General features: G+C 52.2%; 1 protein-coding gene across 5 annotated transcripts; it reads left to right on the top strand.

Moving 5' to 3' along the window:
- Window positions 1-654: 654 nt before the first annotated feature.
- CSF1 (colony stimulating factor 1) lies at window positions 655-20,418 on the top strand. Of its 5 annotated transcripts, none has more exons than XM_061410897.1 (9): window positions 655-1,080; window positions 3,746-3,868; window positions 5,256-5,318; window positions 6,879-7,049; window positions 11,114-11,261; window positions 13,353-13,483; window positions 13,982-14,034; window positions 14,360-14,418; window positions 18,285-18,374. In XM_061410897.1, exons 1-8 carry the CDS (start codon window positions 1,042-1,044, stop codon window positions 14,403-14,405), a joined length of 774 nt encoding a protein of 257 aa, XP_061266881.1. In that variant the 5' UTR covers window positions 655-1,041; the 3' UTR covers window positions 14,406-14,418; window positions 18,285-18,374. The 5 variants fall into 5 exon arrangements, with proteins under 5 accessions (XP_061266881.1, XP_061266879.1, XP_061266880.1 ...); XM_061410893.1 differs by having other exon boundaries at window positions 720-1,080; window positions 12,462-13,483; XM_061410892.1 differs by lacking the exon at window positions 13,982-14,034 and having other exon boundaries at window positions 709-1,080; window positions 12,462-13,483; window positions 18,285-20,418.
- The last annotated feature ends 5,738 nt before the right edge of the window (window positions 20,419-26,156 follow it).

Here is a 26,156-nt window from a genome sequence, read left to right as displayed (position 1 = left end):
ATGATTAACAGGCTCGTCCTATTTAGCCTCATTTAGATTCATTTTCATATAGAGACAAAATGAGCTTAATCATTTCAGTAAATGCATTTTCAAAAGCATCAGGGAACTGTAGGGCTTGGGTGCCATCTCCCTAGGTCTGAAGCTCAGGAGGGAACCTGGGTTCCAGCCAGAGTTTACATCACCTGCAGGTCAGGTGTGGGAAGCATTTCCTGGGACACAGCAGAGTGTCCCAGCCCCCGTCACAGGACACAATTCATCCCCTTCTGGCCGGGTAGTAGCTTCTCTGCCTGTGCCCTGCCCCCAGAAGAGAAGACAGAGCCTGGGTGGGCGCTTTGGGGGCTGCATAAGGAGAGGGCTGCCCCCAAACCTGCTGACTAAGGCTCCACAAGGTGCCGCAGCAAGCGCAGTTGGTCTCCGGTGTTTGCTCTCAGGCCATTTCCTGCTCAGATTTGGGAATTTTCAGACCCAGAGGGAAAGTCCCTTGAGACAAATATTAGAACGAGAGAGAGCGCACCGGATCCGCCTGGAGAGCGCGGAAGGAAAGACCAGGCTCTGTCCAAAATCCGCGCGCTGGAGGGCGGGAGGCGGCGGAGCCCGCGTTACTTTCTTGAAGGCTTTGGCTTTGAGCGCAGCACACAGGGCGACTGGAAGACAAACGGAGAAGACCGGCCCGCTGGGTGGGGGCGGGGAGGCGTTCAGTGGGCCTCCGGAGTGTGTGAGTCTGTGTCAGTGCGCCCGCGCCTGTGTGTGTGTGCGTGTGTGTGTGTGTGTGTCTGGCGCCTGTCCAAGGTGATTTCCCATAAACCACATGCCTCACAAGTCCGCTTAAAAGGCTGTGCCGAGGAGCTGGCCAGTGGAGCCCGGCTCGGGGAAAGTGAAAGTTTGTCTGGGTGCTCCGCGCGCTGCCGAGAGTCCCTCTACACTCCCGGGTCAGCAGCGCGGCCCTCGGCCAGGGCGCGGACTCTGCAGAGGCCAGCGATCAAGACAGCGAGCGGCAGAGCGAGGGCGGCCGACGCGCCCGGCCGGGACCCAGCTGCCCGTATGACCGCGCGGGGCGCCGCCGGGCGCTGCCCTCCCACGGTAAGCGATCGCCGCGGCACCGGGCCCGGGCCGGGCTGGGACTGGAGCTTGGCGGCGCGGCACGGCTCCTCGGAGCCCACTGCCCAGCGCGCGCCGACTGCTGAGGCTCTTCCGTCCCCCGGCACCGGGCCCATCTTTGCACGCCGATTGCGCGAGGCCCCTCTTGCGCTGGGGCTGGGACCAGAAGCGGCCCTGCAGCTGCTCCAGGGGCTGCGGCACCTCTTTGGAGAAGGGAAGACTGCTTACCCCATTGCAGGAAGAGGCACACAGAGCCACCTGCGGGCAAAGGAGAGGGGTTTGCAGTCAAGGGGCAGAAGCTCCATCCTAGACTCTCTCCACCGCCAAGGGACAGGCGGAATGGCTGTGCGCCTGAGGGTGGCGCCTGCCCAGTGGGCATTCCACACGAGCCATACGCATGCTTCTAGGTCCTGCTGGGGAGTGGGAGCTTCTGAATGGGGAAAGTTCAGGTGCCGTCCAGCTTATAGAACGCAAGGCAGAAGGAAGGAGCTGGGCAAGACACTACTTGTTCCAGCTCACAGACCGGAGCTGTTGGGCATTTGGGTGGCTGGATCAAGTCTGTTTTGTGGGGGATGGGGGTACCAGAGTTGCCTGGTGCCGGCTATGGATCTTCCTGCAGATTCAGGTTCAGTCAGTCGGGGAGCTCCTGGGCTTGATGATGGTAGAGAAGGTGGAAGGAAGGTTTGGGGTTGCAGAACTGTGGACAGGGGCTGCGGGCGGTTCACCGCTGCCCTGCCCGAACCATGGGCTGTAGCTGGGGCAGCTGCTAGATGGTGCAGAGTGACTCCATTAACGAACAGTAAGTGGTCTGCCAACGGGTTTGCATCTGAGGAATTCTAGAGGAGAAACCTGGTGGGGGAGTGGGGTGCAGCGAGAGAAGCAGAAAATTATTCAGAGGATAAGGGAGGGAGGTTGCAAGTAGGGTGATAGGGACAAGCCTTTCATGAGGAGGAAGAGCCAGCTGAAAGAGATGAGATGGGGTTAGGAGGGGAAGTCAGGAAGGGTGAGGTGACGGGCAACAAGACAAATAGGGGCTGGAAGTGAGACGCTGAAGAAAGAGGAGGAAGATAAATGTGGAAGGAAAGAGGCTGATTTTGGACAGGGGCAGCCTGAGGGTCCACTCATGCTAAGGTCTCTCCAGGGACCATTTTGCTGGGGAATTTGGGACAGGGTGAGAAGCAGGTGAGGATGGGTGGCTGGGCTGAGATGTCCCAGAGTCTCTCTGAGCCTGAAGCAGAGATTCCTAGGGCTGTCCCAGAGGCCAAAGCTGGTGGGTGGGAGAAGAAAGGAGTGGGGAGAAGAGCCAGCCCAGCCAGACACAAGCTAGAGTGTTAACCCTTGGGTACCTGTCCAGCTCCTCCTCTTAGGCCAAGTCAAGGCCCCAGGTGCAGGGGTGGTCCCCTTTAGCCACCTTACTGTGGCTTACTGTGGCCCCTTTAGCCACCTTACTGTGGCTTACTGTGGCCCCTCCTCCCTGCAACCTCCCTGGAGCCCAGCCAGGGCTTCTCCCTGGTAAGAGCTGACAAACATTTTAGGCTTTTGGTTCTATGTAAATCAGCATGTTGTTGTGGGCTGTTTCACAGCCTCCAGTGTGCTACTTGTTTGCACTATTTGTCTCAGCATCTGAATTAAAAGGCAGAGCCCAGAACCCAGGAAGGTACCAGCCTACACCCCACCCTGACAGCATTTCCCCAGACGTGCCAGGAGGCAACATCCAGCTGGGGAGAGACAGCCCCAGGGTCTTTGCCTCTGGCTGGAGAAGGGGGTACCTAGAGCCAGGGAGAGGGCTAAGGGGACCTTGGCAAGGAGGACGGAAGTGGAATGACAGGGTGTCAGGAGCTCGTCCATCACTCTGGGGACGAGCAGCTACTGGGTCAGCGGGGTGCTGAAAGAGGGGAGAGATCTCAGAGAATGTTCTTGCAATGATAAGAGCTGTCAGGCTGGATGCAGAGCCTGATGGGGCTCCGGTAGGCAGGTGCCAGCCAGGGATGGCCTAGAGTTGGCACTGCTGCCTCTGATTAATCCGTTGGGCTCTTCTTGACACACAGCCCTGGGGCTCCAAAGGTCTGTGATGCGGGATAGGTTCCCAGTGAAACTGAGTTTGGGCCCCTGGTTTTTCCATTAGCAGAGCCAGACATGCGTGGAATCAGGTAGGAGGAAGGGCTGGGCCCAGAGAGATGTCTCTGGCTCCAAGTGTGGAAGCCAGCCAGTGTAGGAACATGAACCTGAGAGGAGTGTGCAGCTCCCAAGATGCCTGGCTCAGTGTTTGATGTTACAGAGTCAGAATAATGGGCAGAAGCAAGTCCTGCATTCGAGGAGTTTCCCATGTGACTGGCATTTAGACTGGCAGGCACAACTCCCATGTCCTCATTAGAAGTTCAGTGTGTAGAATGGCTTGGCCTGGGTTAATCTGGGAAAGCTTCTTGGAGGAGGTGACATTTGGGTTGTTATCAAGGGAGAGGAGGGTTGTGCGTGGTTCTTAGGAAATCTTGAGGAAGGTGGCTTTGGGAATGCTGTATTCTGGGATGAGAGGCCGAGCCTGTAGCACTGTAGGTCTGAGATCCTTGTTTTTCCATCCTCTGCAGGGGAGGGTGGTTCCTGGGGAGTGTGAGAGAGCTGGGGAGAAATGATGCCCTCTCTATCACAGACATGGCTGGGCCCTCTGCTGCTGCTGGCCTGTCTCCTGGTGAGCAATGGTGCTACTGAGGAGGTGTCGGAGAACTGTAGCCACATGATTGGGAACGGACACCTGCTGTTCCTGCAGCAGCTGGTGAGTGTCTGGCCCTGCCTACCCCAGCTTCTCCCCACTGGGGAAACGGAGGTAGGGAACAGGGCCGAAGAGGGGGTTGTAGGCAGAAGAGTACAGCCATGCAGGATGTGGCTTGTGGCTCCCACTAGCTCCACGGATGTTCTTCTCATTGACCTTCTAAAGGTCAATGACTCTGACCCCACCCCCACCCCCAATCCTGAAGCCCTCTCCAGCTCTCCTGCAGGCAAGGGACAGGGTGGGCTTCTAGCTGATTACCTGGGTTAATGATGGCCTAGAATGTCCATCAAGGACTCTGAAAAGGCTTATAAAGCCTGCTCTCCCTCGATGGGATGCTTCCCTCGAGGAGCCAGCCCAGTCTGCCTTCTGTGTCCAAATGTTGCCTCTAGCTCCTGAACTCCCAGATGTGCCGCCAGCCTGGCACCAGGGCCTCAGCCAGATTTGGAAGGGAGGCTCCCAGCTGACTTCCAGCCCTATCCGACACTTCCCTGGCTCTTGCCCGAACCCTGGGGCTGGGATGGCCCGCTCACCCGGGCCTTGAAGGAGCCCATGCCTCACCCTCATCAGGCCAGCAGAGATGTCAACAATTCCTAGCATGGTTCAGTTCAGTTCAGTTCAGTCGCTCAGTCGTGTCCAACTCTTTGCGACCCCATGAATTGCAGCACACCAGGCCTCCCTGTTCATCACCAACTCCCAGAGTTCACCCAACAGGCAGAATCAGGTTGCTATCATGACTGCTGTCCTGCTCAGAAGAGAATTTGCCATCCCTCTGGCCAGGAAGGCAGGGTGGACGGAGCCCCACTGGCTAAGGTCAGCTCCAGGGCCTTGAGTTTGGGGCCTGTGGGCTGGCCTCCTGTCTCTCTTACCCCCTGTGCTTTTCCTCCTGTATGTAGCTGCTGTAGCAATACAAAGTAGACCAAGAATCGCTGCATTCTTTGAGGCTCAGAATCATAGAACCACAGCTCTGAAGGGCAGCAGCAGCTATAAGGGCATCTAGCCCCAGTCCATATATATCCTGAATTCCTAGAGCTTGTCTAACCTCTGCTTAAATTCCTTCCAGGACAGGGAGCTCACTACCTCCCACAGGAGATTATGTCCTCTATCCTGTATTAGACAGTTCTTCCTTATAACAAACTGGCATCTGTCAGACTTCATAAAGTAGGAGGTACAAGACAGAGACTTCTTGTTCTTCTCCAGCCCTCCCCTGGCCATATGAAGTCACAAGTCTTCCCCTAGCCTTAGCTCTGTCATCTCATGTATGGTTTGGGGAGGTGGATGAGGATCAAACCCCAGAAACTCTAGTTTCCATCCAAAAACTCTAGTCCCCATTCTTAGGCAAGCTCAGTGGAAATGCAGACACCTGCCACCACTAGCCTGCTCTCTCTTACAGATTGACAGTCAGATGGAGACCTCGTGCCAAATTTCCTTCGAGTTTGTAGACCAGGAGCAGTTGGTGAGTTATGGCTGTTTACAAAGCCCATGGGCCCATATGTATGCACTTACCAGGATGGGTGTATGTGGGCAGGAGAAATCCTAGAGCTGCACAGGGTATGCATGTGAGGACCCCTGGGTGCCCAAGTCTGGGGTGCCAGGGTCCAGGGTTGGTCAGGGTCCTGGGCTCAAGTCCCCTGCCGTGCCCTTCTCCTGGCTTGGCACATGTCAAAGTCTTACAATGTGTCAGGCACTTTTGATCCCAACTATGTGGTTCACTCGTCGTGTTTATAAAAGGTCAGGGGAGAGGGTATAGCTCGGAAGCAGTGGAGGTCTGATTTGAACCCAGGAAGGCAGGCTCTAAGGCCTAAGGCAAACCAATACCTCTTCTGGGTCACACGCTTTGCTTAAGGATATCACCTCCATCTAACAGCCAGACCAGCAACCAAGGGGATCAGTCCAGACCTTTCCCTCTTCTTCCTTATCCAACCCCCAACCAGATGCTGAGTGATGCTGGTTCTACTCCTCAGCATCTCTGGGTTCTGGGGCCCCACCCCATCAGTTGCTTGGACAATTTCAAGAACCTCCTAAGTGGCCTCCTCTCCTCCAGTGCACTCCTCATCCCACCACTGGGGGGAGCGCTCTGAACCACAACTTGGTATCTTCACTGCCTTTCCTGAACCTGGAAACCCCCTCACGCCAGGGGAAAGCCTTGGTTGTCTAGCCTGGGTTTACAAGTTACAGTCTCCATCACACAGCCCAACACACCACCCCATTCTGTGTTCCTTCCTGCCTCCAAGCCTTTGCACGTGCTCTTTCTGATGCCTGTAATGCCTTTCCAGCTGTCCCCACCCCAGCCTTTATGCCACATCTATTTATCTTCTTGCCTGATACAAAATCACCATCATGGCCAGGGTTTGCTCCCATCTCTGAGCTTCTGCACACCTGAGCCAAAGACACTTCCATTAGAACTGGAGACCAATCTCACGGTCCGAGGAGTAACCTCAGTGTTCCACTCACTTGCTCACGCCTACCTCACCAAGCATTTACTACAAGGAACCTATTGGACCAGGTACTAGGAATACAGAGCTAAAGCAGAGTCTTCACTGAGGCATCCACCATCCTTTTAGGGAGACAAAACCCTGGGGTTTTGTTCTTTGAACCCTGGGGTAGTCTCCAGTACCCCTGTGGCTGGGAGGATTAGAAGGAGTCATATGGTAAAGAGCTTCTTGTGAAAGCAAGCCAAAAGAGGGTCAGAGACAGAAAAAGAGAAGTTCCTCAGAACTCACTCTACCTATGCACCTTCAATCTGAGCTCACCTTTCAGAAATCCAAGGACCACTCTGGTCAGAATCCACATTTCCTTCCCTCTAAGAAAGGGAATCAGTAGGGCATGCAATCCCCAGTAGTGTCAGATCCCAACAAGGGAGAGTGAAAGCCAGCTGAGGGCAGTGTTCTCCGTCTTCTGTAGTGGATGGTCTTCTCCTCAGGAGCAGTCTGTCTGGGAGGCGGGTCTCCGGCACAGAGCCTGCGCTCCCAGGTGGCGTCAGCCAGGTCATAAACTCCAGGTTGTTACTTTCCAGGATGATCCCGTGTGCTACCTTAAGAAGGCATTTCTCCTGGTGCAAGACATAATGGAGGATACCATGCGCTTCAAAGACAACACCCCCAATGCCAAAGTCATCGTCCAGCTCCAGGAACTCTCTCTGAGGCTGAAGAGCTGCTTCACCATGGACTATGATGAGCAGGACAAGGTAGGAGGGCCCTGGAGCTGGGAGCACTGAGGGAGAAAGGGCAGAGGGCAGCTGTGGTGGTACCATCCCTGCCTGTAAGCACAGGGATGCTCACTGGCCTCAACCCCAGGTCATGGCTCACTTGTACTCTCACTCACGTATTCATTCCACAAACCTTTGCTGAGGACTCACAGTGCAGGAGGGACAGTACTAGGCCTTGCTGATGTTCCTCGTGAGCAGGAACTACATGGTTCCCAGCCTTTGGGAGCTTATAGTTAAATGAGGGTGGCAGTCACTAAACAATGACACGAGTAGATAGAATTTTAACCCATGAAGACTGTTCGTTCAACAAAGAAGAGTGTCTATTGTGTATTGTTGTTCTAGACTCTGGGGAACAGCTGTGATCAGACAAAATTCCCCACATTCATGGAGCTTGGTGTGAGGGTGGTGAGACAGTTAACAAGATACATAAATAAAATAAAAGTAAAGCGGCAATAACTGCATTGCAGAAAGCAAACTAGAAAGGGAAGACCAGAGGAGGTGAGGGAGAGAGCCAGGAAGGAGAAGTATGTGGGGCTCCAGAAGAGAGAAATGGGACTCGGATTTAAAAGGCAGTGGGGAAGAAGAGACAGGGAAGTCTTCTGAGTAAAAAGGTATTCACTCGAGGTTCAAAGATGAGTAAGAGTTAGAACGCATGAAAAGTGGTCAGAGTGCTCCAGAATAGAGAATTCTGGGCACAGAGCCCTAAGTACGCACATTCAGGCCCACCCAGCATGGTTGGCATGGCCAAGGCCTGGGAGTGAAGGCAAGAGAGCCATGGAGGTGGGAGCCTGTGTCTCCCAGCTGGGTCTAAAAAATATGGGATTTTGTTTAAAGTGTGAGTAAGTGAATTTGCTCAGTCGTGTCCTTGTCCGACTCTTTGCGATCCCATGGACTGTAGCCTACCAGGCTCCTCCATCCATGGGATTTTCCAGGCAATAGTACTGCAGTGGTTGCCATTTCCTTCTCCAAGGGACCTAGTCTAACTTGCACTGTGAGACCATTCTGGCTGCTGTCCTGGGAAGGGTGTGTAGGGATCAGGGATGGAGGCTGAGCAGCCAGCAGGAGGTGCAAGTCCAGGTGGCTTGGACTAGGTTTGTGCAGTGAAGGTGAGGCCAGGGGACACCTTCTGAGTTTAGAGAAGAATGACAATGGTTTTGTCTGCAGCCTGTAGAGTTCCAGTGATGCTGAAGTGGGACAGAGCAGGTTTGGGGGAAGGGCAGGAGTTCCAGGCTGGGGCACACTATGCTTGAGATGTTTATGAAATGGCTGAGTGGGGATGTTGATTATGTCGGTGGATGTACGAGTCTGGAGTTTGGCTGGTGATTGACAGATGGAAGCAGTGTCGGTCTGAAGGTCATCTGTGAAGCTAGGGGTCTTCATAACATTGCCAACTGTGAGAAGAGAAACAGGCCCAGGAATCTCAGCATTTATTTAGAAGTCAGGCACAGGAAGGGGGCCTGGCAAGGAGACTGAAGAGCAGCATAAGGGGTGGGAGGAAACCCAGGAGAGCGTGGGATCACTGAGCCCATGTAAAAGAACGTTTCAGGATGGGAAGTGTAGTCACCTTTATCAACCGGGATTTGAGACGTCAAGCAGGAGAAGAGCTGAAAAGTGTCTGATGGATTTGGCAATGGATGTTGGAGGCAGGTGCCAGAGCAAGTGAACAGAGAGTGAGGAAGTGGAGACAGCACTGTGGAAGAACCTGGCTCAAAAAAAAAAAAATGAAGAAAAAGAGAGCTAGCTGGAGGGAGGGTGGGATGGAGAGAGGAAAGATTTTTAAATAAGAGAAGTATTAGATCTGTGGGTTTTCCAGGGTTGAGGTTCATAAGAATCATCTGTGGAGCTTGTTTAAAATGCAGATTCCTGGACTTCCCTGGCAGTCCCATGGTTAGGACTTGCACTTCTTCTTCAAGGGGTGTGGGTTCGATCCCTGGTCAGGGAGCTAAGATCCTGCATGCCGCATGGTGTGGCTAATAATAATAATAATAAACGTGAAAGGAAGTCTTCATTTAAAATTTTCCAATTCCAAAACACCTTTCCTTTTAAACAAATAAAAACTCAAATAACTTCTAGTTAAAAAAAAAAAAACACTTTTAAATGCGAATTCCCAGTATGTACCCCTAGAAAGTCTGATTCACTAGGTCTGTGGGTGGGCCTTGGAATCTGTATTTTAGTAAGCCACATGCCCTGCACATTGCAGGGATGCTGGGAGGTAGGGAGCGGGTGAAGCTAAAGGAACAGGTCTCCTGAGGAGCTGGCAGGGGAGGGATTCAGAGCTCTGGAGGTGAAAAGCCACTGCCTCTGTTGAGACAGGTAGACACCAGGACATTCTGTCCTTGTTTTCTCTGTGGCGTATGAGGTGAGGTATAAAGAACACAGATATTTTGTAAGAAAAACAAGAGGAAGAGAGCTCACCTCTTCCTTACAGTTGCCCTGGCAGGGAGGCAGGCAGGGATTGTCGTTTTGATTTGACAAAGAGATGAGCCCAAGCTGGAAAGTTCTTTTGGCCAGTGTTGCTGAGTTGGTGAGTAATGAAACCAAGCCTGGGGCTTCCCATTCCCGTGTTCCTCTCTCCTTTACCTGATAAACATTTACTGAGGACCTACTGTGCACAGCCCCTGGGCATCCAGTGGTGCTTTCAAAGACTTCAGTGCCTAGTAAAGCCCATAGTTCTTCCTCGTGCAGCTCAGTTTAAGGAAGGACTTGGGAGTCGTCAGCAGGCGGGCTATAGATGCCATAAAGCCATGGGCACAGTGTCTGGGGGTGAGTGGAATGCCAGCCTATGAAAGTCAAGTGGAAGGGGACAGCCTAGTAAGGGGACTGAGATGGAGCAGCTCAAGGGGAGGAAGGAAAACCTGGAGTGTGATGTTCTCAGAGCCCCAGTGGGCGTGGAGGGCCTAGGTCCCATGAGCAGAAGAGAAACTAGCAGCTCAGCACACAGGACTGGGACAGCCTGGGCTCTCCTGTCAAGATACACCAACGCCGGAGAAGGACCCATAGCCCCACGCCTCCTCCAGGCCTTTCTCCTCACCACAAAGGATGCTCTTTCTAAAGGATTAGAGTCTTAGGCTCCACCCACCTCCCCAGCATGCCCCAGAAGTTTTCTTTGCTCTGTGGATAAGGTTAATGGTTCTTGACATGGCCAGCAGGGCCCCACAGGACCTGGTCCTCGCTGACCTCTCTCCGCTGCATCTCTGGCCACTCTCCTCCTGGATGGCTGTGCGATAGCCCACTCTAGCCTTCTTTTTCATCTTTTAACATTTCAGGTTCTTTCTTACACAGTCTATTCCCACTACCTGGACAGCTCTCTCCAACCCCACCTCCTTTCCTTGTTAACTCTTGCTCATCTTTTAGTCAGTTCCTTGGGGATTCCCCCAAGTCCTCATTTAGTTCCCCTTGTTAAATACTCTCAGATAATTCTTCTTAGGACTCACTGCATTTGTAACAATGCTGGTGACCTGATGAACTCAATGTCCAACTTAGCCAGGGACCACCTCTCTCTCATTCATTACACGATTCCCAGGTAGTTATCATATGCCTGGCACATAACTATGTGTTAAATGGAGCCATGAGTAAATGATAAATCTCACCACCTTAGGACATAGGGGTCCTACAAACCAGGGTAGAGAGCAGGGAGAAAACAAGAGAAAAAGAAGATCGATGTGAGAAAGGCCAAGGGAGTTTGACAAACAAGCTAGAGACATGCTGCTGCTGCTGCTGCTGCTAAGTCGCTCTAGTCGTGTCCGACTCTGTGCGACCCCATAGACGGCAGCCCGCCAGGCTCCCCCGTCCCTGGGATTTTCCAGGCAAGAACACTGGAGTGGGATGCCATTTCCTTCTCCAATGCATAAAAGTGAAAAGTGAAAGTGAAGTCGCTCAGTCATGTCCGACCCTTAGCGACCCCATGGACTGCAGCCTACCAGGCTCCTCCATCCATGGGATTTTCCAAGCAAGAGTACTGGGGTGGGATGCCATTGCCTTCTCCAGCTAGAGACATGGAATCAGTGCTTATTCTCATCAAGGGGGCTCTGCTCTCCTTCCAGGCTTGTGTCCGAACATTCCATGAGACGCCTCTCCAGTTGCTGGAGAAGATAAAGAATGTCTTCAATGAAACAAAAAATCTCCTTAAAAAGGACTGGAACATTTTCAGCAAGAACTGCAACAACAGCTTTGCTAAATGCTCCAGCCATGGTAAGCACGGAAGGGGCCAGCAAGTGTGGGGCTGGGGCAGGGTGAGTGGAACAGAGGTGCACTGGGTTGTGGGGGGGTGGTGGTGCATCAGGCTGGAGGGACCCCTGGGGAGTCAGCCTGGCTGCTACTCGTGTGCTCCTGTGTGTGTAGACGTGCTTGTTTTGTGTACATATGTGGCTTTGTGTACCTCTGAGTGGTCCTAGGCACATGTCTTTTCTGACATGTGTGTGCATGCACACCTACGTATGTCTGCATGTTGAGGCATCAAAAAGGATCAAGCTGGTGGCTGTGAGATCAGGGAGTGGAAAAGGGGGCCCTCTCAGAGAGCCCTGTAGGCATGGCAGCTTTCCCACTGGCTCTGCAGGCTGGCTGAACGTATGGGGGGTTCCGTGGACAGAGCAGAGGCTCCATCCAGGAGTCAGGGCTTGCTCCAGGAGCCCTGCTGTGAATCACCAGGATAGCCTGGCTCCAGAAGTCCCCAGGACGCCTTGAGTGTCCCCTCAAGGGACAAGATTGGATTTGAAGTCTGAGCATCATTCAAACCCTGGCAGTGCTGGCCCAGCTGCGCACATATGTACCCTGCATTGTCCTCGTCTCTGCGTCCTGTGCCACGTGTACCCACCTACATTCAACCTTGCTCCCCGAGGCAAGGGCTGAGGCCCTGCGACCGGCCAATGGCCAAGTCCAGTCTCGTCGCTTCAACCCCAAGGCCTCAAGCCTTGGCCACACGCCAGCCCCAGCCTGTTCCCGCCTGTGGGCGTGGCTGCGTAGCCTCCTGCTGTGCATGAACCCACCTTGCGGCTTTCCAACCAACAGTGTCTTTGGGGCTTGAGGGTGTCTTGTGTTAGAGGCCACTATTCAACATCTTGGCTGGCTATTGTCACCCCTGGCTTGGCGTCTGGCCAGCTGGATCTCCAGAAAGGGCAGTTTACTGGTCTTCCCTGACCCCATCCCCCAACCTGTGTGTCTAAACCCCACTCTTTGCTCTTTTCCTGCAGTTTGTTCCTTTCCTGTCTAAAGCCTGTGTCATGAGCATTGGCACCTGTCCTGTCCTCACCTCAGCCCCAGGGCTGAGTTAGGGCCTGAGGGAACCCCCCAGACCCACACCCCCTCTCCATCCCTCTGGGAAAGCTGTGCTGGAGGCTGGTGACTCTATCTCCTCCCCATCCTTCTCTCTCCTTCTCTCTGTGGTTCTTTCAGATGTGGTGACCAAGCCTGATTGCAACTGCCTGTACCCCAAAGCCACCCCTAGCAGTGACCTGGCCTCTGTCTCCCCTCAGCAGTCCCCCACCCCCTCCACAGCCCCTATGGCTGGCTTGACCTGGGCTGACTCTGAGGCAACAGACGGCAGCTCCCTCTTGCCCAGAGAGCAGGCCCTTCGCACAGTGGACCCGGGCAGTGCCAAGCAGCGACCACCCAGGAGCACCTGCCAGAGCTTTGAGTCGCCAGAGACCCCACGCATTGAGGGCCGCCCCACTGGAGATTCTCCTCAGCCCGGCCCTTCGGTTGGAGCCCCTGTCACTGGGATGGAAGACGTTCTTGACTCTCTGCTGGGTGCTAACATAGCCCTGGAAGAGGCCTCCGGAGAGGCTAGTGAGGGTCCTATACCCCAAGGGGCAGAGCTTTCCTTCTACAGTCTGGGAGGACGCAGTGTCCAGGCAGAGCCTGCCAGCCCCAGTCACACCCCCCCAGCATCTTCAGCACTCTCTGGATCAGGAAAGGGGCTGCGGCTTGTGGATGCAACTAGCGCACACCTGCCCACACTGGGCCCCATGAGACCCACTGAAGCCTGGAGTCACACGCCTGAGAAGACAGAACGTCCCTCTGCCTCGCCCAGAGACCACCAGGAGCCAGACATGGCCAAGACCCCAGCACTGCACCCGCAAGGCCTCAGCAGTCCCTCCGCCCTCTCTTCTCAGCCAAAGCTCCCCAGAAGCCACTCCTGGGGCCACGTGCTGTCCCTTGGGGAGCTGGAAGGCAGGAGGAGCACCAGGGACCGGAGGAGTCTTGCAGAGCTGAAAGGAGGACAAGCAAGTGAGGGGGCGGCGAGGCCCCCAGCCCATTTTAACTCCGTTCCTTTGACTGACACAGGCCACGAGAGGCAGCACAAGGAAGCCTCCGATCCCCAGCTCCCTGGTTTTGTCTTCCGCCTGCTGGTGCCCAGTATCATCCTGGTCTTGCTGGCTGTCGGCGGGCTCCTGTTCTACAGGCGGCGGCGGCGGGTAAGAAGAGCCCCATGGGGGAGAGGAGGGCATCTCGTGGGGTGGGGCACAGCCTTGGCGCAGGAGCAGGGCAGAGGACGATTTGGGTTTAGGCTGGGTTCTTCAGGCTCTGAGAGACAGGAAGTTGACTGAGCACAGAGAGTAGGAGGTTGAAGTGGAGGGTTTCTTCAAGAATGGGGAAGGCTCAGACTGCAAGATGGAGCAAAGGGACGAGGGCAGAGGAGGAGGAGTCATTCTTCCTGGGCTACAGCATGGTGAGAACCTGGAAGGGAGATGGAAGAGGAAAGTGATGCCTGTGCAGGGCAGGGCATTCCCAGAGACTGCAGAGCTGGGGGCTAAGGAGTCCCAGGACAGGAGAGGCCTCTGGAAGCCCTCTGGCCCTCTGGCTCTCTCAGAGAGCCCCAGGGCAGCCCTGCTTGAGGATGGGGCCATGGCCCCCAACCCTGGCCCCCCAGCCTCCCCCAGCTCCTCAGTGAGCCAGCTCTTTTCTGCCCCCAGAGCCATCAAGAGCCACAGATGGTGGATTCTCCCATGGAGCAACCAGAGGGCAGGTGAGAGTTTGGGGGAGGGGGCTCTGGTAGGTATGGGGGAGGGGAGGCTGTCTTGGCATTTATTTTCCGTCTGGATTTGGAGGAGACATTCTGCCGCTTGCTGTAAGGAAATGAAGCTCAGAACAGGATGCTGGGGTGGGTGGCAAGAAGGAAGCATGTCTCTTCTTCCCTAGATATCTGGGATTTTTCCTAGTTTCTTCTTAGGGTTAGGCAGTTCTGGTCTCCCAAATCTGAGAGGGCTGGAGCATATGGGTGAGGATTTGGGGGTTCCCTCACTCCTTGGCCTCTGCTGAAGTCTTACACCAGCCCTGTGCTCTGCCCACAGCCTCCTGACCCAGGAAGAGGACAGACAGGAGGAGCTGCCAGTGTAGACAGAATCCTAAGGTAAGACTCTAATCTGGATCTATCTCCACACCTTAAAACTGGTTACACCCAAGTTTTCCACTCACCCTAACTTGTTTATGGCACCACCAACTTCCCTGAGGCTCCCACCCTTGACTCCCTTCTCTCTCTCCCCGCTACTCCCTGTTTCATTCGTCACCAAGTCTGGCCAACCCTCTGCTCCCCGGGTCCTCAGGCCTCCCATCACTGCTTCACTCCCTCCACCCCATCTGAGGCCAGGCACTGTTAATTCTGAATCAGGCTATTATTTCTGCATCGAGCTTCAACTTTTGCTGCCATCTTTCATCCCAGAGCAACCAAACTGTTTGTGTAAAGTCTTCAGCCTCCAGGGGAATTTCAGCAGCTCTGCATCACCAACCACTTCAGCTCAACATTCTTAGCTTGGCTCCCAAGCTCTTCCAGCAGCAGCCCCTCACACACATCTCTTGCCATTTTCTTCTCTGTGTGCACCCTGATTGGATCCTTCCTCCCAACGAAGACCTTTTCTGCCTTCCTGCTTTTAGATCCATGGAGCCATAGAAGCATGGTCCTAGAAGGGCTCTCGGGGGTCATTTGGTCTAGAATCCCACTGCAGAGGGGCCTCCCCTCTCTGCATCCCTGATGGGAAGTCAGCCAGCTTCTGGTTACACACTCTCAGCCACAGGCAAGCTCCCTGCCCTGCCCTAATAGCACCGTGGGGAAGTCCTTCCTTATTTGAACGTAATTGGCTTCCTGCCCCCTCCCCATCCTCCCTCATGAGAGCCTTCCGATATTTAAACTCATGTGTCCATGTCCCCTTTAAGAATTCTCTAGGCTAAGTGTGGCCAAGTCCCTCAAACATCTCTTATATGATATGGTTTTCAGACCTCTCACCATCCTGGTCGTCCTCCTTTGGACACATTTGTTTGTCAATGTCCCTCTGAAAATGTGATTCTCAGCTCTAGACATAGTGCTCCCCGATATTGTCTGACCAGCTCAGAGTTCAGAGGGACTGTAACCTTCCTTGATATGGACAGTGTTCTTCTATTTGTACCAATTAAGACTGCATTGCTCTTTTGTTTTGGTTTTTTAACCACCACATCATTCTGTTGTCATATGTTAAGCTTGTGGGCTATTGAACCCCCCAGTTCCATTTCCCATAAATCTGTGGAGCCTATCCTGTACTTGGAGAACTTATTTTTTTTTAACCAGTGTGCAGGAATTTATATTCCTCCTTGTTAAAAACCACCTTGTTGGTTTTTGTCAGCCCCTCACCCGAGCCAACTGAAATTGTTTTGAATCCTAATTCTGCATTCACAGCCCTCCCAGCGTGTCTCCTGCACATCAGTGAGTGTCTTCTGTTGTCCTCACCCATGTATTTGATAAACATGTGACTCTTATCACTCCTCATGCCTGGCGCCCCAATTCCAGGCGCTCCGCAGCCCTCCTCCCTTCCTTCCCCTCAAACCACAATCAGCCTGCAGGAATCAGCTCTTCCTGATGGTCTCCATCATCCTCTGGTTGCTCCTTTAGTTCCTACTCATCTTTTTTGGATTTGACTTGCTATATTGATTTGTACTTCCTTGGATGTTGTTTATTTTCATACATTTTTAAAATCTTTATGCGTCTGAGTACCCCTAAGGAATCTGTAAGCCCCTGAAGCACAGGGACTGTGTCTTCTACTTTTTTTGCATTTTCTTTTCTATCCTGAGTCCTAAACAGAAAGGACCTCTTCATGCTTCACACTAAGAACTCAATAGATGTTAACTGATTGACTTCAGGGCTGACTGGCTGATTGACCCTGGCTGACTGTCTCTAACTGGCCAGCCTTCTGGTTGACCAGTTAACTAGCTAACTAGTTGATTCTGACTGGTCGACCAACTGAATAGGTGACTCTGACCAACTAACTAGCTAGTCACTGCCTAACTAGCTAGTTGATTGATGAAGCTGATTGGCTAACTGACTAGCTGGCTGCTTGCCTAAATTGCTGATTGGCAGGCTGGCTGACTAGCTGGAGAACCCATTCACGTTTCTAGTCACACCCCATGCCAAATGCAAGCCAGCACTTCAGGGCCTTCTCATGTGTAGAATGACAGGTCGGGGCCACTCCTAGAGAGATAGGGTATCTGCCAAATGCTCAAAACCACGGGAGCCGATTTAGAGAACAGTATCAGACAGTAAAAGCATCTGCCTACAATGTGGGAGACCCGGGTTTAATCCCTGGGTCAAGAAGATCCCTTGGAGAAGGAAATGGCAACCCACTCCAATACTCGTGCCTGGAAAATCCCATGGACGGAGGAGCCTGGTAGGCTACAATCCATGAGGTTGCAAAGAGTCAGACATGACTAAGCGACTTCATTTTCTTTCTTTCTTTAAGATATAACACATGTGGAATACATGTGAAAGAGATAACACTTCCCGGGGTCCACCTCGTTGGTAAGGTGGACTCAAATGGGTCAGATGGGACACTGGCAGGGCTGTGAGAATGAGGCAGACCCCTCAGAACTGGCAAGCAGAGGATGGAACAAGGTCCCTGGGGACTTCATGGCTCAATGCTGCACCACCCTCTGACTGGTCGCCCGCCTCCCTCCTCGGCCTTGGCCCTCTGCCTGCCTAATCTGAGGCCCTCCCAAGCTTTCTTCTTCCTCCCCTTAAGATTTCACTTAGAGAGTGATCCAGGGCCAGAGCCACATACAGACCCCTACTTGGATCCTGCTCTAAAGTGGTCTCCAGGCCAGGCAGCTGGAGCCTTAGGGCCACCTGAAGACTGCTGCCCTAATGAGAGAGGGAAACACAGAGGCAGAGGTATGAGAGAGGGACCCTCAGAAAAGAAATGTGGACCCTGACCCCTCCACTCCAAGGAACCAAGAAATAGGAGCAGTGGGCTGGGGCCTGCCCACTTGGTTATTCTTCCCTTCTGGCCCCAGCAGGGCCTGTGGCCCAGCCATACCGAGCATGGCTAATGTCCAGTTTATGGTCTTCCCCGCCTGCCTTCCAGAGCATGGGAATGGGCTGGGAGCCAGAAGCTATGGTCCCATCTTTCCTCCTTATCCATCACGGGTTTTGCTGGTAGGGCCCAGGGATAGTCAGGGAGGGAAGCTCCACACAGGGTCCAAAGTCAAACTGTTGGATGGAGTCCAGGGGATTTCTGCTCTGGGAACAAAGCATTCTGAGGACAAGGATGGGGGAAGGCTTGGAGACAGCAGGGCCCTGACTCCTATGCATGATGTGGGGAGGCAAGTCCCTTGGCCCATCCGGAAGGAGGCTGGCTTGCTTAGGGCTTAGCAGGCCAAATGGCAGGGTGGGAGTTTCCTTGTCTGGAACTTCCTCCAGTTCTTTCCCTTCAGATGCCTCTGTCCTGCTGCCCTGAGTATTGTGTGTGATGACCTCTGTGATGAATGGTGTGGAGTGGGAATGAGAAATTCCTCTTCTTTGCTAGAGTTAGCAGGATTCACTCTTGATTTTTTTAGACCAAAGATAGTGAGATGGTCTTGCTGGGGCAGGGCAGGGGGAGGGGGGGATGGGCATCTAAGGACACTCAAGTGCCCCCTTCCCTCCTTGGTAGACCCCTCCACTTGAGTAATGCCCATCCCAGCTCCGCTCAGACCTCTGCCAGGCCATGTTACCTCCCCCTGTGGTCCCTGGTTCCCCAGGAGGAGGTAGGAGGTGAGGCCAGTCTGTCCAGTGGCTTGGGCTGCCGCCAGAGAAAGCTGCCCAGGGCCCTTGCGGTGTCTGGGGTGGCGGGGAAAGCTAGGGAAAGGATGGGAGGAAGTCCTGTCTGCAGCACCACCAGCAGCCCACAGGAACGCTCTAGCTCGCCCACCCATGTCCTCAGCGACCCCTCCCTTGACTCCCACTCAGCTGACAGCCTTTCTTTCTCTCCCCTACAGCTGGGCGCACAGGACAGTCTCTCCATGGGAGGAGAAACTGTGGGGACGGCCACCACCACCCCTCCCCAACCATTCTCCCGGGAATGTGGCCTGCCCACCATGAGAGCTCCTGGACTCGGGAGAGCAGGGCCAGACCAGAGCAGCCAGGCTGGGGCTCCTCCGCCCTTGACCCTCAGACTCTGGACTGACTAAGAGGGGCTGGAGGATGCCCCCAACGTTGCTGATATTTATCAGGGGCCCTGGAGGCTCCCATCCGCTTAAGGAAGGCTGCCAAGCCCGGCTGGGGACCCTCTGCCCCTCAGGGGCTGTGTCCTCGGCCCATTCCCCTCTAGGGACCCAGAGGCCCATGGGACATGGGAGAGCAGGGTGGGCACTGAGGAATGGAAGAACCCTCATGTCAGAGGACCTGCCTGCCGCCAAGGGATCCCAGCACCGACAAGCAGGAACTTGTCTCCAGAGAGAGAAGCATGAGGTTCACAGGGCGGGACAGCGTTGTTGGATTTCCCGTAAAGGTGTGTAGCCCAGAAGACGGGAAGAGAAGGCCTCTGGGCCTGCTGGTCTGCACTGATCGCCCGGAGCGGGTCTGTACCCTCCACTTGCCTCAGTGCCCTCTGCCAACGGCCAGGCAGAGAGGGGATGCCAACCCGGCCCTCAGGACCTGCCTGACCTGGCTTGCGATGCCCAGGGCAAGACCAAGCGCTGGCCTCTGCCTCGCCGTCCCCCGAGGCCTGCCAGAGCTCCTCTAGGAGGCCATGCAGAGCCTCTCCTCTGAAGGAAACCATCGCACTGTGAATACTGAACCTGCCTGCTGAACAGCCTGCCCCATCCATCCCGGAGAGCAAACACCTGTCTGTCCTCCCACTCCTCCAACCTCTCCCCAGCTTCCTGCACTGAGCGCCCGAGCCGGCCTCGCCTGTCGACTGAGGGAGCCCCTGAGCCCTGACCTTCTGCTGACCCGGCTCTGACTCCCTGGGATGGATCAGGGTGGGAGAACTTCCCGGGGCCAGCAGCCAGAGCTGGTCTTTAGGCTGCGTTGTTCACCCAGGTTTCTGCATCTTGCACTTTGACATTCCCAAGAGGGACATGATTAAAGGGAGGGAGGGAAGGAAGGGAGGGACTGACACAGAGAGAGAGACTGCAGGGCGAGCTCTGACGGCAAATAGGTCTTTGAAATTGAGGGCCTGCCCCTGAGGTGTGGCAAGGGGTCAGCACCCCCGATCCCCCCGGCTGGCCTCTTTCCCTGTCCAGGCCCCTGCTCCCACCACAGTCCAAAGGCTGCTGTCAGCAGACACCTGGGCTGAGCGGTGTCCCTTCAGGAGCCCGGGAGGCAGGGACCCCCTCCTGCTCTCGTCCCACCCCTCACTAGCATCATCTCTGTAACCAGGTGAGCCAGGGTGGGAGAGGGACTTGGAGAGTCCAGGCATCTGCTTCCAGTCTGCCTTGAGGGCCTCAGCTCCCTCGAGCGGCCAGGGGCTGCGACTCTGAGTTCTGGGCATTGGGTGACAGGCCAGTAGACTGCCTTCAGCCTTTGTGCTACTGTGTCCCTCCTCTTCTGCTGCTCCGGGCCCTCCACCAAGAGATCCTGTTGGACTTGGCCGCTGGACCGGGGCCTATGAGCTTCCCTTCCTGCCCTTGAAAGTGGGGATCCTCTGGTCCCTGCCTGCCCTGTTGCTATCCGTTGAGGAAAAGGCAGTGGAGAACTTTCCCCAGGAGGCCCATTTTCCTAGTCACAGACTCTATATTTGATACTAAAAAACTCTGTATTTAAAAGTGGAAGGGGAAAAAAAAAAAAAAAACACACAGAAAAAACATTCCTCCCTCACTCCCCACCCCTTAAACATATAGTATTTTAAAGATCAAGAAAGCAAATCCAACCCATCACAGAAACTGTGCGCTCTTGGTGACCCAGGAGTGGGAGGGGCCTCTGCAGCCCCTCTGGGTGGCTACCCGGCTACCTGCACAGGAACCCTTCTTTTCTCTGAGAAAGTCGAGAGGGAACATTGGCTCACACACTGTGAGATTTTGTTTTTATACTTGGAAGTGGTGATTTATTTTATATGAAGTCATTTAAATATCTATTTAAAAAATAGGAAGCTGCTTTTATATTTAATAATAAAAGAAGTGCACAAGCTGCCATGTGTGAGTCATGGAAAAAGTTGCTTTTGGGGTGTGGGTGGCAAAAAAGGGGGGGTGGCCAGTAGCTACTGGGGGAGCTCCAGCTCAGAAAGCATTTTTCAAAATACTTGGGGAAGGAAGGTTGTCTCCAAGTTTCATTCTTGTTACTAAAACCTCCTGCATTATCGCTCTCTCAAACACATTCATCTGCATATCTGTTTAGTAGGAAAAACAGACAAAAACCAGCCAAACGTCATGCGTGGCCACCAGCCTCTGCCCCAGCACAGCCTAGCCCAGCCCAAGAAAACAGCTGGTTGGGCTCTGTCCAAGGCCCGAGGGCCTGGTAAAGATGAGACTCCCTGACCACTGAGCTCTACTGTTCAGTCCTAGCAGGCTCTGAGGTGAATGAGCCCTGTCTGTGGACTGGGAACAAGGTGAGGTAGGCAGAAGGAAAGAGAGCCAGCAAGTTTTGTGAGTGGCCCTAAGTCCTGAGCTTCCTTCTGGAGAGGAGACCAAGGTTGCAGCCTTTCAGGGGCAGCGGGGTGCTGGGAAGGTCCAGAGTGACTGAAGCCCCAGCAGAGCCCAAATACACACCCCGGGCAAGGCTGGAACAAGGTGGGGCAGGGGTGGGGCGCCTCCCACTGCTAAGAGTATTGAATCAATGGTTCTCAACCCTGGCTCTCCTGAAACTCACTTGGGTTGTTTCCAAAAAGACTGGTACCCAAGCCCTATCCTAGATCAACAAAACTGGAATCTCAGGCACCAGGCTTCAGAAGCTTCCCAAGACATTTCAAGGGATTCACATGTGATTTAGAATCAGAAGCATGTAGAGCTTCACTATCTAATGTGATGGTTATTTGGGTTTAAATTAATTAAACTGAAATAAAAGCAAACATTCAGTTTTTTTGTAGTACTAGTCACACTTCAAATTTGAATAGCCACATGAGTCTACCATGTTGGATAACACAGAAACAGAGCATTCGTATCATCTCCAAAATCATATTGGACAGCACTGCATGAAAGCTTGGGTCCCCGGACTTAGGAAACCAAGGTTTTAGGGTAAGAATGGGCACCAAGTGAATATCCCAGAAACCAAGTATCCAGGCAACTCAGTTACCTCTCTCTGTGTCCCAAGTCCCCACTACTACCCTGTCTCTCATCATTTCTCTTAAGCTAACTCTTCCTTTTCTATCCAAAGCGCCTCAGAAAAGATTTTGGAAGAAACTTATTCATATTTTTTTTCTTCAAGTCCCAACTTAGAAGTCACCTCCTCTGAGAAGCTTTCCCAGCCTGACCCAAATCCCGGAGGCCCACCCTGGCTCAATTCCCTCCTCCCCTGTGCTCCCACAGACTGAGGGCCTATTTGTCCCATCAGGCCACTGACTATGGCAGGGACTGTGCTGCATCCTTCCTTGCATCCCAGTGCCTGAGAGTATCTGGCACACAATAGGTGCTCAATAAATGTGCATCAAACAGGTAATACTGAATGCATGAACAAATTATAGTAAGGTAAATTCTGGCCAGATTTAATGGTGACCTTTTCTAGGGGCTTTCCTGGTATTAGCCAAATGGAATGTATTTCTAATGACTACAACTCATTAGCAGAGGAGATATTTTCAGCAGGTGTCCCCAGCTTCTGCTGGAGATGAGGCTGTTAAAACCCTAACTGATTCCTGTGCAGGAGATAAAATGCATACTTCAAGGCCTTTAAGCCAGAGTTAGCAAATAAACAAACAAATGCCCATGTTTCTCACTTTCCTTTCCGGAGGCCCCAGGAGATATCCAAAAATCTCAGTAGGCCTTTCTTGGGCTTCATGTGCTGCAGGCACTGCTTCAGTTATGTCTATGGAACACTATCAACTTCAGATTCAGAGCCAAAGAACTCAGACCATTGGCTTGGATCTCTTCCTACGTAACTGTGTGAACTTGGGGAAGTATTTAATCTCTTTGAACCTCAGGTTTCTCCTCAACTTTAGAACTGATTTAAGAATACAGATAAACCTGATTTGGGGCTTCCCGGGTGGCTCAGTGGTAAAGAATCTGCCTGCCAACGAAGGAGATGTGGATGTGATCCCTGGGTCAGGAAGATCCCCTGGAGAAGGAAATGGCAATCCACTGCAGTATTCTTGCCTGGAGAATCCCATGGACAGAGCAGTCTAGTAAGCTACAGTCCATGGGGTCACAGAGTCAGACGTGATTTTGCAAATGAAAAACAAAATACCTGATCTGAGGCTCAAATGCAGGGATGAACCCCAAAGCACCTTGAGGACTCCAAAGGCTGCCCTCAGATAAAGCATGTTCTGATGCTATGCTGCCAGCTGGTCCCATGGTGCCCAGGTCAAACACAGCCCCTCTCTGGGCAGGCACTGGGGACCCAGGATGCTGCCAGACCCTGGTTGTACTCAGCAGAAGGCAGCAGAGCCAGGCGCTTCCTGCCAGGGTGAAGATTCAGATACCTTGTAGCTCAAGGATTTTTGGCTAAAGGGCAGGACAGGTGGGAAACAGAGTGGGGGATGGCCCAGGGATTCAGCGGGTGCCTATTAGCAGCAGGGTCAGGAACTCTGGCTTCAAGTTTACAAGCAGAAGTGTCCAGCCAAACCCCAAACCATTATCCGGCCAGAGCCAGGAAAGTGAATCAGAGGCGACCAGGAAGAAGCTGAGGTTAACCTCATGCAGACTGCAAGCCATGACAAGGAAGGGGTTGGTGCAGTAGGACTGGGGTCTGGGCAGGGCCTAGGTGGGTGTCTGATGACCCCCTGAATGAGGAGCTAAAGTTCTTAGGGGGTGAGCAGTGCCTGGGCAGCCTGAGGCCCAGGTCAGCTTCGGGGCAGCCCTGGGGAAAGAGCCCACATTTCCTGGCAAGTCCCCCCAGCCCCCAGTGAAGGCACCCTTTACCAGAGCAACACTTTTGTTCCCTGGTTTCCTGGTCCAGTTTCTGGGAAGGGGGCTGACCAGGAACTACCTCCCTGTATGCTAGACTGCTGAGGGAGCAAGGTGGACTGTGCCAGCCTGGAAAGCATCCTGGCAGGCCTGCAGGATGATTAAGGCAGAGGAAGCCATAGAAGGATTTCAAGAAACATGGCATAGTCTATTTCTCTTCTTTATTCAGTGCTTCAAACAAGGTTGAACAGTTTTCACTGATCAACTACATAGTATGCATGAGGCATTCTATAAAAATGCAACTCATTCAACCCCATGACAACCTCGTGAGCTAGGTGTGAATATCCTCTTTTTTTTCTTAGAGAAACTTAAAACTTGGCCAAGGTGACAATAGCTGATAAGTGGCAGAGTCTGGAATTGGATTCAGGTCTGTGTGTTTTCCAAGTCCACTCTCTTGTCACATCGCACCCTAGTAGGCATTTAACAGATGCTTATTGCACAAACAGATAGCTTGTGTCAGCCTGGGGTTGAAGGTCCCCAGGGCCTTAGCATCCTTGCCTTCCTCCCCTCAGGACTATTCAGTTTGGCACTGGGTAGGGGGTGTGCCTATGACAGACTTCTGCTCTCTCAGCTCTTCTCCTAACCCTGAATCTACTAGAAAGGAGGAAGGCCCCTCCTGGGCAAAGTGCCCACCATCTGTGCCTCTGGGAAAGGCCCTTCTAGACTGTCAGCCCTCCCACTGTCTTCCTTTGGCTTGGACCGTCTGTAACCCATATGTTTTCTTCCTGCCCACCTTTTGGGCATCTTCCAGGCCCCTGGTTAATTATTGGCCCAGGTGACATCTGGGCACTGATCATTCCAGCTGGTAACAGGCTTTGGCGTCATTCTTATTTTGCCTAATATGACCTTCTTGGATGAAGAGGCTAGAAATTTGTTCTTCACACACCCAACCAGACATCCAGGGGAGGTCATCCAGGCCTGGCTTGGATTGTGTGGGCCAGGCTGGATAAGAACCACTGAATGTGACATCTGCAGATTCAACACACTCTAGTGATTCTGGGGAGACAGGCCAAAGACTGAAGTGTGGAGGGGGAAGATCCCTGCTGCTGCATCTGATGCTTTGGAGAGACTCAAAGAGGCATCATGATCAGAGTGCACTGAGGGTGCTCAATCCATGTTGATCTTCCTAAAATGAGCTCCATGCCCACTGGCAAAAAACCCACTGTGACAGTCTACTTACCCAAAGAAGAGCCTCAGGTTTGGAAGGAATTTGGCCCAAGGCCTGTGTCATGTTCAGAGTATTTTTCTGTAGCAGCAACAACATCCTGGGGAGGGGGTAGAAAGCTGATTTCCAGAGTTGTTGCATTATGTCATTTTAAATGTCAAGTTTTAACAGCAGCAAAATTATAAGGTATGTGAAAATACAAGAAAGATTGGTCCATATACAGGGAGAAGAAGCGATCAATATAAACAATCCCTGAGAAAGCTCAGACATTGGACTTAAGAGGCAAAGACTTTGAGAAGTGACCCATATGGTACAAGGTATTTTAAATGTGTTCAGAGACTAAAAGAAACCATGTCCAAAGAACTAAAGGAAAATATAAGAATGATGTCTCACCCAACAGAGAATATCAACAAAGATGTAGAAATTAAAAAAAGGAATCAGAAATTCTAGAGTTGAAAACTATAATAACTGAAATGAGAATTTCCCCACAAGGGCTCAACAGTAGATTTAAATATCAAGAAGAAAAAAATCAGTGAATTTGAAGATAAATTCATTGAGATTATCAAGACTGAGTAACAGAAAGAATGAAGAAAAAAAGAACAGAGACCAAGGGGACATCAACAAGCATACCAACATATGCATAGTAGGAGTCCAAAAATGAGAATAGAAGCAAAGGAGTATAAAGAATATTTGAAGAAATAATGCTTGAAACTCTCTGAATTTGATGAAAAACATTCATTTGCTCATCCAAGAAAGTTCAGCAAAGTTTCGAAAGGCAGAAACTCTTGAAAGCAGCAAGAAAAAAGTGACTCATATGGTACCAGGAATCCACAATAAGATTAGCTGCTGATTTTTCATCAGAAATCATGTTAGGCCCCAACATGAGTCTCATTAAATTTAAGAGGACAGAAATTATCTGAAGAATTTTTTTCTGACCACAATGATATAAAACTAGAAATCAATTACAGGAAGAAAAAAAATTGGAAAAGCACAAACACGCTACTAAAAAAACCAATGGGTCTGTGAATAAATCAAAGAGGAAATCAGAAAATACTTTGAGACAAATTAAAATGGAAATACAACTTTTCAAAATCTATGGGATGCAGAAAAGCAGTTCTAAAAGGGAAGTTGATAGCTAATAGCAATATAGGCCTACCTCAAGAAACAATAAAATCTCAGATAAAGAACTTAACCTATCACCTAAAATAATCTAAAAAAGAAAAAGAAATCATGAAGTCTAGAAGACAGTGAGATGACATATTCAAAGTGCTGAAGGAAAAACCGTCAACCAAGAATTTTATATACAGCAAAACTATTCTTCAAATCTGAAGGCGAAGGAAGGGTTGTACATATACCTATGGCTCTGATCCATGTAAATGTATGGCAGAAACTAACACAATATTATAATTATCCTTCAATTAAAAATAAACAAAAATTTTAAAAAAGAAAAAAGATATCCCCAGATAAAAATTGAAAGAGTTTGTCATGAAGTATATCTGACCTACAAGAAATACCAACAGATTTCTTCAGGCTGAAATAAAAATATGCTATGCTATGCTAAGTCACTTCAGTCATGTCCAACTCTGTGCGACCCCATAGACGGCAGCCCACCAGGCTCCCCCGTCCCTGGGTTTCTCCAGGCAAGAACACTG

The sequence above is a fragment of the Bos javanicus genome, chromosome 3, assembly GCF_032452875.1.
Source record: "Bos javanicus breed banteng chromosome 3, ARS-OSU_banteng_1.0, whole genome shotgun sequence".
Classification (NCBI taxonomy): Eukaryota; Metazoa; Chordata; class Mammalia; order Artiodactyla; family Bovidae; genus Bos; species Bos javanicus.
Note: the sequence above shows the minus strand (reverse complement) of the source record. Positions and strands in the feature narration are given on the sequence as shown.